Here is a 10989-nt window from a genome sequence, read left to right on the forward strand (position 1 = left end):
TACGTTATCATAGGTAGAGAGAGGTGTCACGTTTGTTCGATGCTTGAAGAACATTAATATGTATGATCCCAACCCAATAAACACAGGATGAGCGTTTTTCAAATGCAACAACTTTTCAGTTTGAGGGTAAATATAATTTTCAACATAAATTCAACTTGACTTGAAATAGCTCATCTTCAATACATCTTCAAATTGTTTGCGAATTACTTCCATTTTGCCAAAATGTTGACGAAATCTTTGAAAAGGTGTTGAAGATAATATGAGAAAACTTTGACAAAACACTACCCTAAAATGCAACGAAAAAAACCATGTGGTTTTCAATACTTATTTGTGCAACGAAGTTCGTGGTCAATTGCAAGAAATTAAAAAAATGGAAAATTTTAGACAAATAACCAAATAGTTTATAAAAATAGGTAAGTGAAAATAAAAAATGAAATAAAACTTTAAGGAAGTCACTAAATGTATATCTCTTTGCAGAAAACTAAAATTATGGACTCTACGTTCTTGAAAACATTAAAAAGCTGGCCGATAAAAAAAATGGTGGACAATTAACTTGAACTTATTTCAATAATTTATAATAATTGGAACGTCAATATGAAAAATTAAATCAACACTTTAGAGAAGTCACTAAATTTAAATCTCTTTGCAGAAAACTAAAATCTTTGGATGCTACATTCTTGCAAACATTAAGAAGCTGACCAATGAAATATGAGTGGCTTATCGACAAGAAAAAGTTTCCAGAAACATTACAAACAAGTGCAACCAATTAAAATTGTTAAAAACAACAAATTGTTGAAATCAACAACTTCTGGATGAAAATGTGCATCACATCGTCAGTTTAATTCATATGCTATTAGCAGTTTAAAATGGATATTTTGTGAATTCCTTCTGCTGGAAATCAATTCTAACACGCGGTCCAGTACGTTACTAATTTCGAATTGCCCGCATGTTAATAAATTTTAATGCTGTTTACTGACACCAACAGGAAGGAAATCGAATTATCAATGCAAAAGTCTTTACTAATAATATTTAAGATATTTAAAGTTTTGTTGTATGTTTTTTTGTGTTCTTGTTTGTTGATATGTTTAATAAGATTATTTATCAATTGGTATTGTAGTGTATTATGTAGTGTAGTGTATTATTATATATTTTATTTTGATGAAAATGAATAAATTATACAAAATTCATAGAATTTTGGCTTTGACTTTCAATTTGAAGTGGGGATATCATTCATACAAATTTAGGTTGAAAAGTATTTGACTCGCATCGAAAATTGTTTGACAAATTATTGAGTAGCGATGCATTTCAATTTGAGGATAACACTTGAGATATTATTGCTAATGTGTTGAATTTCACTGTTGAGGGTAATGTCTGTTTTTTGTTGAGAACGCGATTTTCTCAACAATTTCTCAACTTGAATATTACCCTAATCCTTTGAAAAAATGTTTGAAAAATTGTTGAAATTTAGCATTTTTCAAACGTTTCCCAATAAACACAAACGTTTGAAAAATACTAAAATTCAATAATTTTTCAAACATTTTTTCAAAGGATTAGGGTAATATTCAAGTTGAGAAATTGTTGAGAAAATCGCGTTCTCAACAAAAAACAGACATTACCCTCAACAGTAAAATTCAACACAATAGCAATAACTTCTCAATTGTAATCCTCAAATTGAAATGCATCGCTACTCAATAATTTCTCAAACAGTTTTCAATGTGATAAAAATAAAAAAATAGCATTGTTGCGAATACTTTCAAACCACAATTTGTATGAAAGTCAATCCTAGTTCTAACTGAAAGTCAATACTAAATTTCTAGAGATTTTGTAAATTTTATTATTTTTTTCGTTAACAAATATAATAATCTTAAAAATAACATTAATAATATATAAAAATAATAATATAATACCAATCAAAATGTAATTATCTTATTAAACGTATTAATAAATAAAACTATGAATACAACTTTAAATATCTTAAACATTTTTACATGTATAATTCCATTTCCTCCATAATGTTGGTGTCAAATAACTATTAATTAATATCCTGGCAATTTGAAATAATTACTATCGAGGAACTTGCTGGCTTGTGTGTTAGAATAGATTCCAGCAAGAGGAAATCACAAAATATCAAACTGATGACGGGATGTAAATTGATGTAATGCACATTTTCATCCAGAAGTTCTTGATATAGGAATTGTTGCACTTTGTTTTAATTGGTTGCACCTTGTAAGTTTTCTGAAAACTTTTCTTTGTTGTTCCCTTCATCGGTTTTTCATCGGCCAACATCTTCCAAGAATATACCATCCAATTATTTTAGTTTTCTGCAAAACAATCGAGTTTTGTGATTTCCATTATGTTTTCATTTCACTTTTTATTTTGACTTACCAATTTGTATTTCTTCCAACTGACCACGTACTTCGTGTTTTCCTCAAGAACGTTGGTTTTACAAAATTGTTGTTATTAAAATACTGGCAATTTTCAGGAACTTGATGACTAGATAATTGGAATAAATTTCCAGCAATTTCAATTCACAAAATAACAAATTAAACCGATGATGCGATGTAAATTAAACTATCGATGTGATGCGAATTATCATCCAGTAGTTGTTGATATGGAAAAGAATAAATACCACGTGTTTTTGGTTGCACTTTGATTTATGGAAACTTTCTCTTCTCGATATGCCACTATCATTTTTCATCGGCCAGTCTCTTAATGTGTCCAAGAATCAGCATCCAAATATTTTAGTTGTCTGCAAAGAGATTTGATTTTAGTGACTTCCTTAAAGTTTTCATTTCGTGTTTTAATTTTACTTACCAATTATTATAAGCAATTTCAATTGATTATTAAAAAATTTCCACATTTTTTTATTTCTTCCACGAACTTTGTTGTCCAAAGTAGTATTGAAAACCATGTGGTTTTTTCGTCAACAAATAAGAACAAAAAAAAAAAACAAACAACAAAACTTTAAATATCTTAAACATTATTAGTAAACACTTTTGCATTTATAATTCGATTTCCTTCCTTTTGGTTCCTTCCTTTTATTAACATGCGAGCAATTTGAAATTAGGAACGTTCTGGACCGCGTGTGAGAATTGATTTTCAGCAGAAGGAATTCACAAACTATCCATTTTAAACTGATAATAGCATATGAATTAAACTGACGATGTGATGCACATTTTCATCAAGAAGTTGTTGATTTCAACAATTTGTTGTTTTTAACAATTTTAATTGGTTGCACTTGTAATGTTTCTGGAAACTTTTTCTTGTCGATAAGCTACTCAATTTTCATTGGTCAGCTTCTTATTGTTTGCAAGAATGTAGCATCCAAAGATTATAGTTTTCTGCAAAGAGATTTAAATTTAGTGACTTCTTTAAAGTGTTGATTTAATTTTTCGTATTGACGTACCAATTATTATAAACTATTTGAAGCAGTTCCAGTTAATTGTCCACCTTTTTTTCATTGGTCAGCTTTTTAATGTTTTCAAGAACGTATAATCCATAATTTTAGTTTTCTGCAAAGAGATATACATTTAGTGACTTCCTTAAAGTTTTATTTCATTTTTTATTTTCACTTACCTATTTTTATATACTATTTGGTTATTTGTCTAAAATTTTCCATTTTTTTTTATTTCTTGCAATTGACCACGAACTTCGTTGCACAAATAAGTATTGAAAACCACATGGTTTTTTCGTTGCATTTTAGGGTAGTGTTTTGTCAAAGTTTTCTCATATCATCTTCAACACCTTTTCAAAGATTTCGTCAACATTTTGGCAAATTGGAAGTAATTCGCAAACAATTTGAAGATGTATTGCAGATGAGCTATTTCAAGTCAAGTTGAATTTATGTTGAAAATTATATTTACCCTCAAACTGAAAAATTGTTGCATTTGAAAAACGCTCATCCTGTGTTTATTGGGTTGTGTTTATTGGGATGCAACTCAATTTAAATACTTATAAGGTGAAATCTTGATATCTGCTACAAGAGCTATTATTATTAAGATGCACCTTCACCATACAAACCACATCTACCGAGAACTCTTTGTGCCAAAACTTTCTTTTGCAGCTTTTGGGGGGTTTATATCAATGGATTTGTTTGTGCCTTCAATGGCATCCGGCAACGCTTAACGAGTGGTTTGTCAAAACTTTAAGACAGAGTTGTTTGACGCTCAATGCCAACTATTGTTTACTGTTATTCCGAGTGCCAATTTTCTGATTCTTCTCGACAATTCGCTGCACAAATCAATTGAATTAAATACCAGAATGTCGTTTGATACTATTCCCAAAGATTTACGTGGATTGCGGGCTTGTTTAGTATGTTCCTTGATTAAGGTAAGTTTGCACTGGCAATAGGAAAGCAATAAAATGCACGTTCACCAATATTTTTTGTGCGGTTCTTTTTGGACCATAAAATTGTAATTTCATTGTAAAATTCAAGTTTTTCCAATTAATTTTCAGACTTTTGATCAATTTGAATATGATGGATGTGAAAATTGCGATGAATTTTTGCGAATGAAGAACAACAGGGACAATGTTTATGATCATACCAGTAACAACTTTGATGGTCTTATAGCGTTAATGAGCCCAGAGGATTCTTGGGTGGCTAAGTGGCAAAGAATAGGTAAGTTGCTCGTATATTCATATGTGGACATAGTACATATATGCACATGGGTGGTATACCTCTTTTTTTGATTTACAAAAATATCATGAATTCCTGCAAAGCAATCTTCGTACAAATATCTTTTGCCTAAAATGCTTCTTTTTATCGATATTTGGAGTAAAATCTTCTTGTTACAGATTTATCCTTTTTACAAAATTTATATTTTTCTACAATTCCTTCATGAAGGTCGCTTTACTAGGGGAATCTATGCGATATCGGTGTCTGGCACCCTGCCTCAAGCAACCTTAAGAGAAATGAAAAGCCGTGGCATACCATACAGACCCCGCGATACCAGCCAACGCTAATTAGTGCCAATGAATTGAATAACAGTAAGTATAGAATTCATTTTATACAAATGGAAATTTAAAGGCAAAACATACCATAGACAACACATAATCAACCTATGAAAGGGTAAATAGTCCATTATAAGGCAATTGGATAAATTTGTTAAAAAAAATTACATACATAAATTATGCGGGTAGAATTTAGGGCATTTTTGAAGATATGAATTAAATTTGCCTTTAATAATAGTAGTAATATTAAAAATTTGGATTATGCTTTTTGAGAATTGAAATTGTTCAAAGTTCAAGGCTAGTTTATGGAATGTATGAACAAGTCCCAGTTCTGGTCAAAATAGTATGGACCTGTCACTATAAAGTTTATCTATGACGGGATAAATGTACGCTATAGGATACGTATTGGACTTGGACTTAAAGGACACGTCCTGGGACAATTTAGTTGAACCTCACAATTCTTGCTTCGACCGAGCACCAAAATTTTTTTCAGCAATGTCGGTGACATTTCTGAGTGTTTCAAAGCTTCTCTAAGTGGTTTCATTGCAATGTGGAACGCCGTTCGGACTCGGCTACAAAAATGAGGTCCCTTGTCATTGAGCTTAACATGGAATCGGACAGCACTCAGTGATAAGAGAGAAGTTCACCACTGTGGAATCACAATGGACTGAATAGTCTAACTGAGCCTGATTCGGGCTGCCACCAACGTAACCTAGACAGGTCCCCATAAACCAGACTGGGGCAAGCTCTTAGGGACCGGTATCATTTTATGTGTAGAACCAATAAAATTTTAATATCAAAAGAGTCAATCTATAAATTATATGAAAATTTAAAAATTGCGACCAAACTGTATGACCGGTACCAGTTAATCCCATGGCGGCGGGTTCTCATCACCGGATTGACCCGATGGGTCCTACTCATCGGCCAGCGGCTGCCACATTAGTGAACATGTTGTTTCGTTACAACAACAAAAACCGTTATCAGTCGTATGCTCTCACGATAATCGGCTGCAATGAAAGCGGAGCGGTGTTGCTATAATAACACCGGTACCAGCCATGTGATAGGTCGGTCTGCGGCAATTAGCATCAATTTTCCCAGGGGTAATTAATGTTTATGTTCTCATAAAATTGATAGTCCCAAAAATTTTAAATTTTATGAAGCTTATGGTGTTTTCATTTACTTCACCACTGTGGAATCACAATGGACTGAATAGTCTAACTGAGCCTGATTCGGGCTGCCACCAACGTAACCTAGACAGGTCCCCATAAACCAGACTGGGGCAAGCTCTTAGGGACCGGTATCATTTTATGTGTAGAACCAATAAAATTTTAATATCAAAAGAGTCAATCAATAAATTATATGAAAATTTAAAAAAATGCGACCAAACTGTATGACCGGTACCAGTTAATCCCAAGGGTAATTAATGTTTATGTTCTCATAAAATTGATAGTCCCAAAAATTTTCAATGTTATGAAGCTTATGGTGTTTTCATTTACTTGTGAAAAATGTGCATTTTTTTGCATCTTGCCAGGAAAATTGACTTTTTAGGTTTTTTTCTAAAAAAAAGAGGCAAAAGTGCGAAAATGCTTCGAGTTCTGTTGTGAAAATAATGCCAAGCATAGAGGCAAATTGCGGGCATTTTCAGCAATGTAGACAAATGACAGTGCTGCGATTGCCCTGTTTTCTTCTTTGAATTCTTTTCTGCCCGCCGAAATGATCGCATTTGTTTAGGTTGCTGGTAACATTTTAAAAATGCGCATTCCCTACAGACAAAATGAAGGCAAAGCACTTTTTTAAGAAAAGATAACACCATTAGTTTCTCTAGAGTCTTCGTTTTTCTGGACATATTAATTATTCAATAATCAACCGATATATCAACTTCATAATGTCTATTAGTGGTCTGACAGTGTATTAGGCAAAATGGGTCAAAAGTTATAAATAAGGATTCAGATTGAATTTGATCTCGAAAGTAGGGTAAATTTGGATTACGTTCGTTGAAGTTTGCATAATTTTATAAGCAGCTTTTTTATAAAAAAAATAGTTTCTATCTAGAGATACAAATTGTAAATACTTTTTAACATGTTCTTTTTGTTTTTTGTAAAAATCTAAGGAGGCAGATCAAATGTCTCCTCAAGTTGTAAAAAAGTACAGTTTTTGAAACGTGTCCAGAATTACGTCATAGCAAGTGGAAAATCTCGTAAGACTGAATTTTTCCAAGAATTTTTCTTATAAAGAAAAAAATCACATTTCAATCCGATTTCTCACTCAACAGTTCAACATACATTTCTCGCTTAAGAAAATATCGCTAAACCAAAATTTTGGAATTTACGATCCTAAATTAATTGTATATAACATATAGAATAGAATACAAATAACACTGAGCCAAAACTGATATAATTCAATAATATGTCTCCCAAACACGTGGTGGAAGGCCTCGGACTTATAACAGGAATTTTAAAAGGTTGAAATGTCGAATTATTCAGGGCTTATAGACATCACTCAAAATGTGTGTTTAGGGTTAATTGAACCCATGATGCAAGGCGGGCTTAACAATATCAAAATATTATTTTGTTGCTATTAAGTGCTCAATGTTTTTTTTTTCTATTCACAAAATCATTTCGGACAGTTTAGAAAGAATTTGCTCTCACATAACCAGGTAAGTAAATATCACATTTCATAATCATGCCTTTGGATCCATTTGTTAGTTCTAAGTTATTGCCCCCCGGCTGCCAAAAAATAACAACAAAAATATAATTGCAGGATTTTTTTAAACAGTGGCTGAATAATTTCTTCACTTTGGATTTAGGAAACATTTGCGCTGACTTTGATTTCTATGGACGACAACCACTACACCATAAAGTAAAGCCAATACTTTTATTGTTTCTGTGGAATACCAATACTTTTATTAAAATTTTACAACATTTATAAAAAAGGAAATCGTATAGTTTATAATAAAAAACAATATAATATACATAGATATAAAATAAAATATTTGCTGTACACATTGAAGAGTATAAAGATTACAAAGGTTCCATGCGTAGGCCTTCGCCTCCAGCTGTGGTGGCATATACACCAAAACCAGCACCCTCCAATTCTTCTTTTAGCTTCCAGTACACCTCGTTGCTTGCATAATTTTCGGGTAACAAAACAATTGCATATCCACCAGCTCCGGCTCCGGTTATTTTACTGAAGAAACCTCTTTTGAAGGAAATTGAAAATATTTGCTCCAATTTGGGATGTGTAACGCCTATGGCTTTCATGAGATCGTTGTTGATTTGGAAAAGGCGTTCGAGTTTTTCAAATTTTTCACTATCATCTTGGCATGTTCCATAGCTTTCATATAAAGGTATAGCCGCATTCACCAATGATTCGCAAGCATTCCATATTGCATCGATTACCTCTGGGAATGTTTCACCCAAGTGTCTTACCTTGGCCACAATATCAGCAGTGGATCTTTTTACCTTACTATCCACCAAGAGGATGTGTAAGGGACGAACAATTTTCACTGGCTGGAAACCTTGACCTTTTAGAAAACGTAACATTCCTCCATATGTACAGACGGTATTATCTATGCCCGATGGGGTGCCATGCATAACTCTTTCCGATTCATAAGCCCAAGTGGATATCAACGATTGATTTTCTTCGGCTGTGTAATTGCTCAAATCAAAATGTTGAGCATAAACAAGAAAGGCCGAAGCCAAAGCGGCTCCATATGAGGCAGAACTGCCCAAACCAGCTCCTATATTTAATTCCGTATCTATGGTTATGGTAAAAGACTTTGTTAATTCCAAATTCTTCACGGGTGAGGATAAAATAGCTCCGGCCAGCAAATAATAAATTGATATAAAAGCCTTTTGAATTTGTTGTTTCTTGGGTGAACCGCCTTCCAGGGATTCTTCTTGCTGCTTGGCCAATTCTAAACGAACTTCCTCCAATAGCTGGACGGCATTATCGAATGTACATTCAGAAAATTTGCCCCGACAATGTTTCAAGAATACATTGAATTTTGCAATATCAATATCGAAATTGGTATTCAAGTCTTCCAGTTTGAACGATACAGTTTTTCTTTCTTCTGTGGCTGTTTGAAATTTCAATGTAGTACCCAAACCAACCACTGCAGCTAATGCTGGTTTATGATAAACAACTGCATGTTCGCCATGTAAAATGATCTTGCCTGGTGACTTAACTTGGAAATTCGACATTATATAATTGTGGCCTACACTGAATGAAGCAACAAGCAAAGGTCTCGTAATGAATAACGCAGGTCAATTGTCTTGCTTTCCGCCAGGGGTCAAAGGAATAATATTATTTCGAAATACAATGGATTGTCTATTTTAAATATGTATCTCCTCCTCTTCTCAAGAAGTTTTGAGCAACGTACAAACTCGAAATTTCAAATCTGCGCTCGAATCTCGACTGAGGTAGTCGTGTGTGAGTGCTGTTGTTCGTTCCTTTGGTTTGATGTCGTTCGTTGTTTATTCCCCCAAAAACACTTTCACTTCTTGTTCGCCTAACACCACACACACACATACACACGCATGCAAAACGAAAACTTTGTGCTACTATTGTTTGATTCGAATGCAAGCTCTTTATTGTTTCACAGTTTATTTTACTGAAATTTATTGAGTATATATTTTTTCTACTTTTAACAACTGCTCGTTACGTCTGTTCGTAAACAACTGGTTCAGCATCAGGCAAAACAATATCAAACTACCTTTTTTTCTCTCATCGGTCACCCAATGACATTAAACCGCCGCCGCTAGTGTTGACAGCCAGCTGCTCGCTTGCTCTCTGTTCCACGGCCCATTGATGTGTTGTTTTTATTGCTTATTCTCTTGTTGCACTTTCTCCCACTCCTCTGGCGTATATGATTTCTGAGAGAAGGCATGGATTTCCTTAAGTTCCTCGGCTAAGGCTGAATTTACCATACGATGTTTCTGTAGCATTTTTAATCCCCGAAATTTTTCCGAAACTATGACAACGCTAAATTTACCACCACAGCCATCTGATTCATCTATAGCCTGGACATATTGTGCTTCCAGTTCTTTGGTTAGTTTCTCTTCCAGATATTTAGCTGTGTATTTACTCATGTTTGGTTTGACGTTTTGGTTTACACATAAATGTTTAGCTCTTTCTAGAATACCACAAGAAATGGTTCGTGGGTGCCAATTGTATGCAAAAAAAAAAAAAAAAAAAAAAAGAACAGAAAATAACCAAAAATACCAGTTTTAATTATCTACCACATTCTTTTGCTTTAATCATCACTTACCGGTTTATTTTGGTATTGGCTCTTTCCCTTTCTTGTGGTTGACAGTGTAGGGCTGTTTTGGTAGTAGCTAACTGCCAAATGTCCTAAATACAACACTGGAAATATTGGTCCTTCCGGTTGTCACAAAAAAATAGGAGAATTGTATAAGGTTTCCCTCTCGAGAAATTAAATGGAACCAATGAAGATAATCTCGAATTTCTTTTGAAAAAATTCTACGTTCTTTTTCTCCTTTGTTTAATAAATATGTTCTGTCAAATTTAGTGCTCATAAAAAAAAAACAAAATCAGCTGTTTGTCGGACTGTGAGACAACCGAATATTCATATTCCGCCAAACGAAAATGCCAAAACCGAATTTTTAATATTTTTTCGTTATGAAATTACAAGTTTATTTTAATTGGACTTTCGCAATATGGTCTGTTCTATAGGTACGTACTATGTTGACATTTTCGTTGTTACTTTATTAGAACAGTTCAATATAAAGCAGATAAATTAACTCAATTGACGCGCTGTTTCTTGTTTCTCTAGATTTCGACAAGACTTTAAAGGAATAAGTTTGTTTTCATTTATAATTTTGATTATTCAAGGAAAAGTAATCGCGAAAATAAAGTGGTTTTCAACTCGAACACCGAACATAGTACCAACTTTATGATGTGAAATTTCGCATCAAATTTTTAATGGGAATCCATTTTTACTCTGTCACCCTTATAGATTAGTTAACAAATTGTTTTAATCTGAAATTAAACTGTAATGTTAAATTTCCACTACCATGA

General features: G+C 33.2%; 2 protein-coding genes and 2 long non-coding RNA genes across 5 annotated transcripts; 2 read left to right on the plus strand and 2 right to left on the minus strand.

The window, feature by feature from the left end:
• The first annotated feature begins 3 nt into the window (after window positions 1-3).
• On the plus strand, window positions 4-413 carry LOC142241244 (uncharacterized). The gene is made up of 2 exons (XR_012723543.1): window positions 4-126; window positions 246-413. It is a non-coding gene; the product is annotated as an uncharacterized LOC142241244 (long non-coding RNA).
• Window positions 414-1810: 1397 nt separating this feature from the next.
• On the minus strand, window positions 1811-3888 carry LOC142241095 (uncharacterized). Its single transcript, XR_012723484.1, has 5 exons — window positions 3577-3888; window positions 3407-3512; window positions 2815-3341; window positions 2386-2749; window positions 1811-2321 (listed from the first exon to the last, which is right to left on the minus strand). It is a non-coding gene; the product is annotated as an uncharacterized LOC142241095 (long non-coding RNA).
• A 260-nt stretch (window positions 3889-4148) lies between these two features.
• On the plus strand, window positions 4149-7939 carry spt4 (Transcription elongation factor subunit spt4). 2 transcript variants are annotated; one of them, XM_075309416.1, is made up of 4 exons: window positions 4149-4329; window positions 4456-4618; window positions 4844-4986; window positions 7711-7939. In XM_075309416.1, the coding sequence occupies exons 1-3, from the start codon at window positions 4261-4263 to the stop codon at window positions 4960-4962; spliced, it is 351 nt and encodes a 116-aa protein (XP_075165531.1). In that variant the 5' UTR covers window positions 4149-4260; the 3' UTR covers window positions 4963-4986; window positions 7711-7939. The 2 variants fall into 2 exon arrangements, with proteins under 2 accessions (XP_075165531.1, XP_075165532.1); XM_075309417.1 differs by having other exon boundaries at window positions 7726-7939.
• On the minus strand, window positions 7823-10466 carry LOC142237939 (uncharacterized). The gene is made up of 3 exons (XM_075309418.1): window positions 10220-10466; window positions 9814-10084; window positions 7823-9171 (listed from the first exon to the last, which is right to left on the minus strand). Exons 2-3 carry the CDS (start codon window positions 10038-10040, stop codon window positions 7971-7973), a joined length of 1428 nt encoding a protein of 475 aa, XP_075165533.1. The 5' UTR covers window positions 10041-10084; window positions 10220-10466; the 3' UTR covers window positions 7823-7970.
• Between the last annotated feature and the right edge of the window lie 523 nt (window positions 10467-10989).

The sequence above is a fragment of the Haematobia irritans genome, chromosome 5 (genome assembly GCF_050003625.1).
Source record: "Haematobia irritans isolate KBUSLIRL chromosome 5, ASM5000362v1, whole genome shotgun sequence".
Lineage (NCBI taxonomy): Eukaryota > Metazoa > Arthropoda > Insecta > Diptera > Muscidae > Haematobia > Haematobia irritans.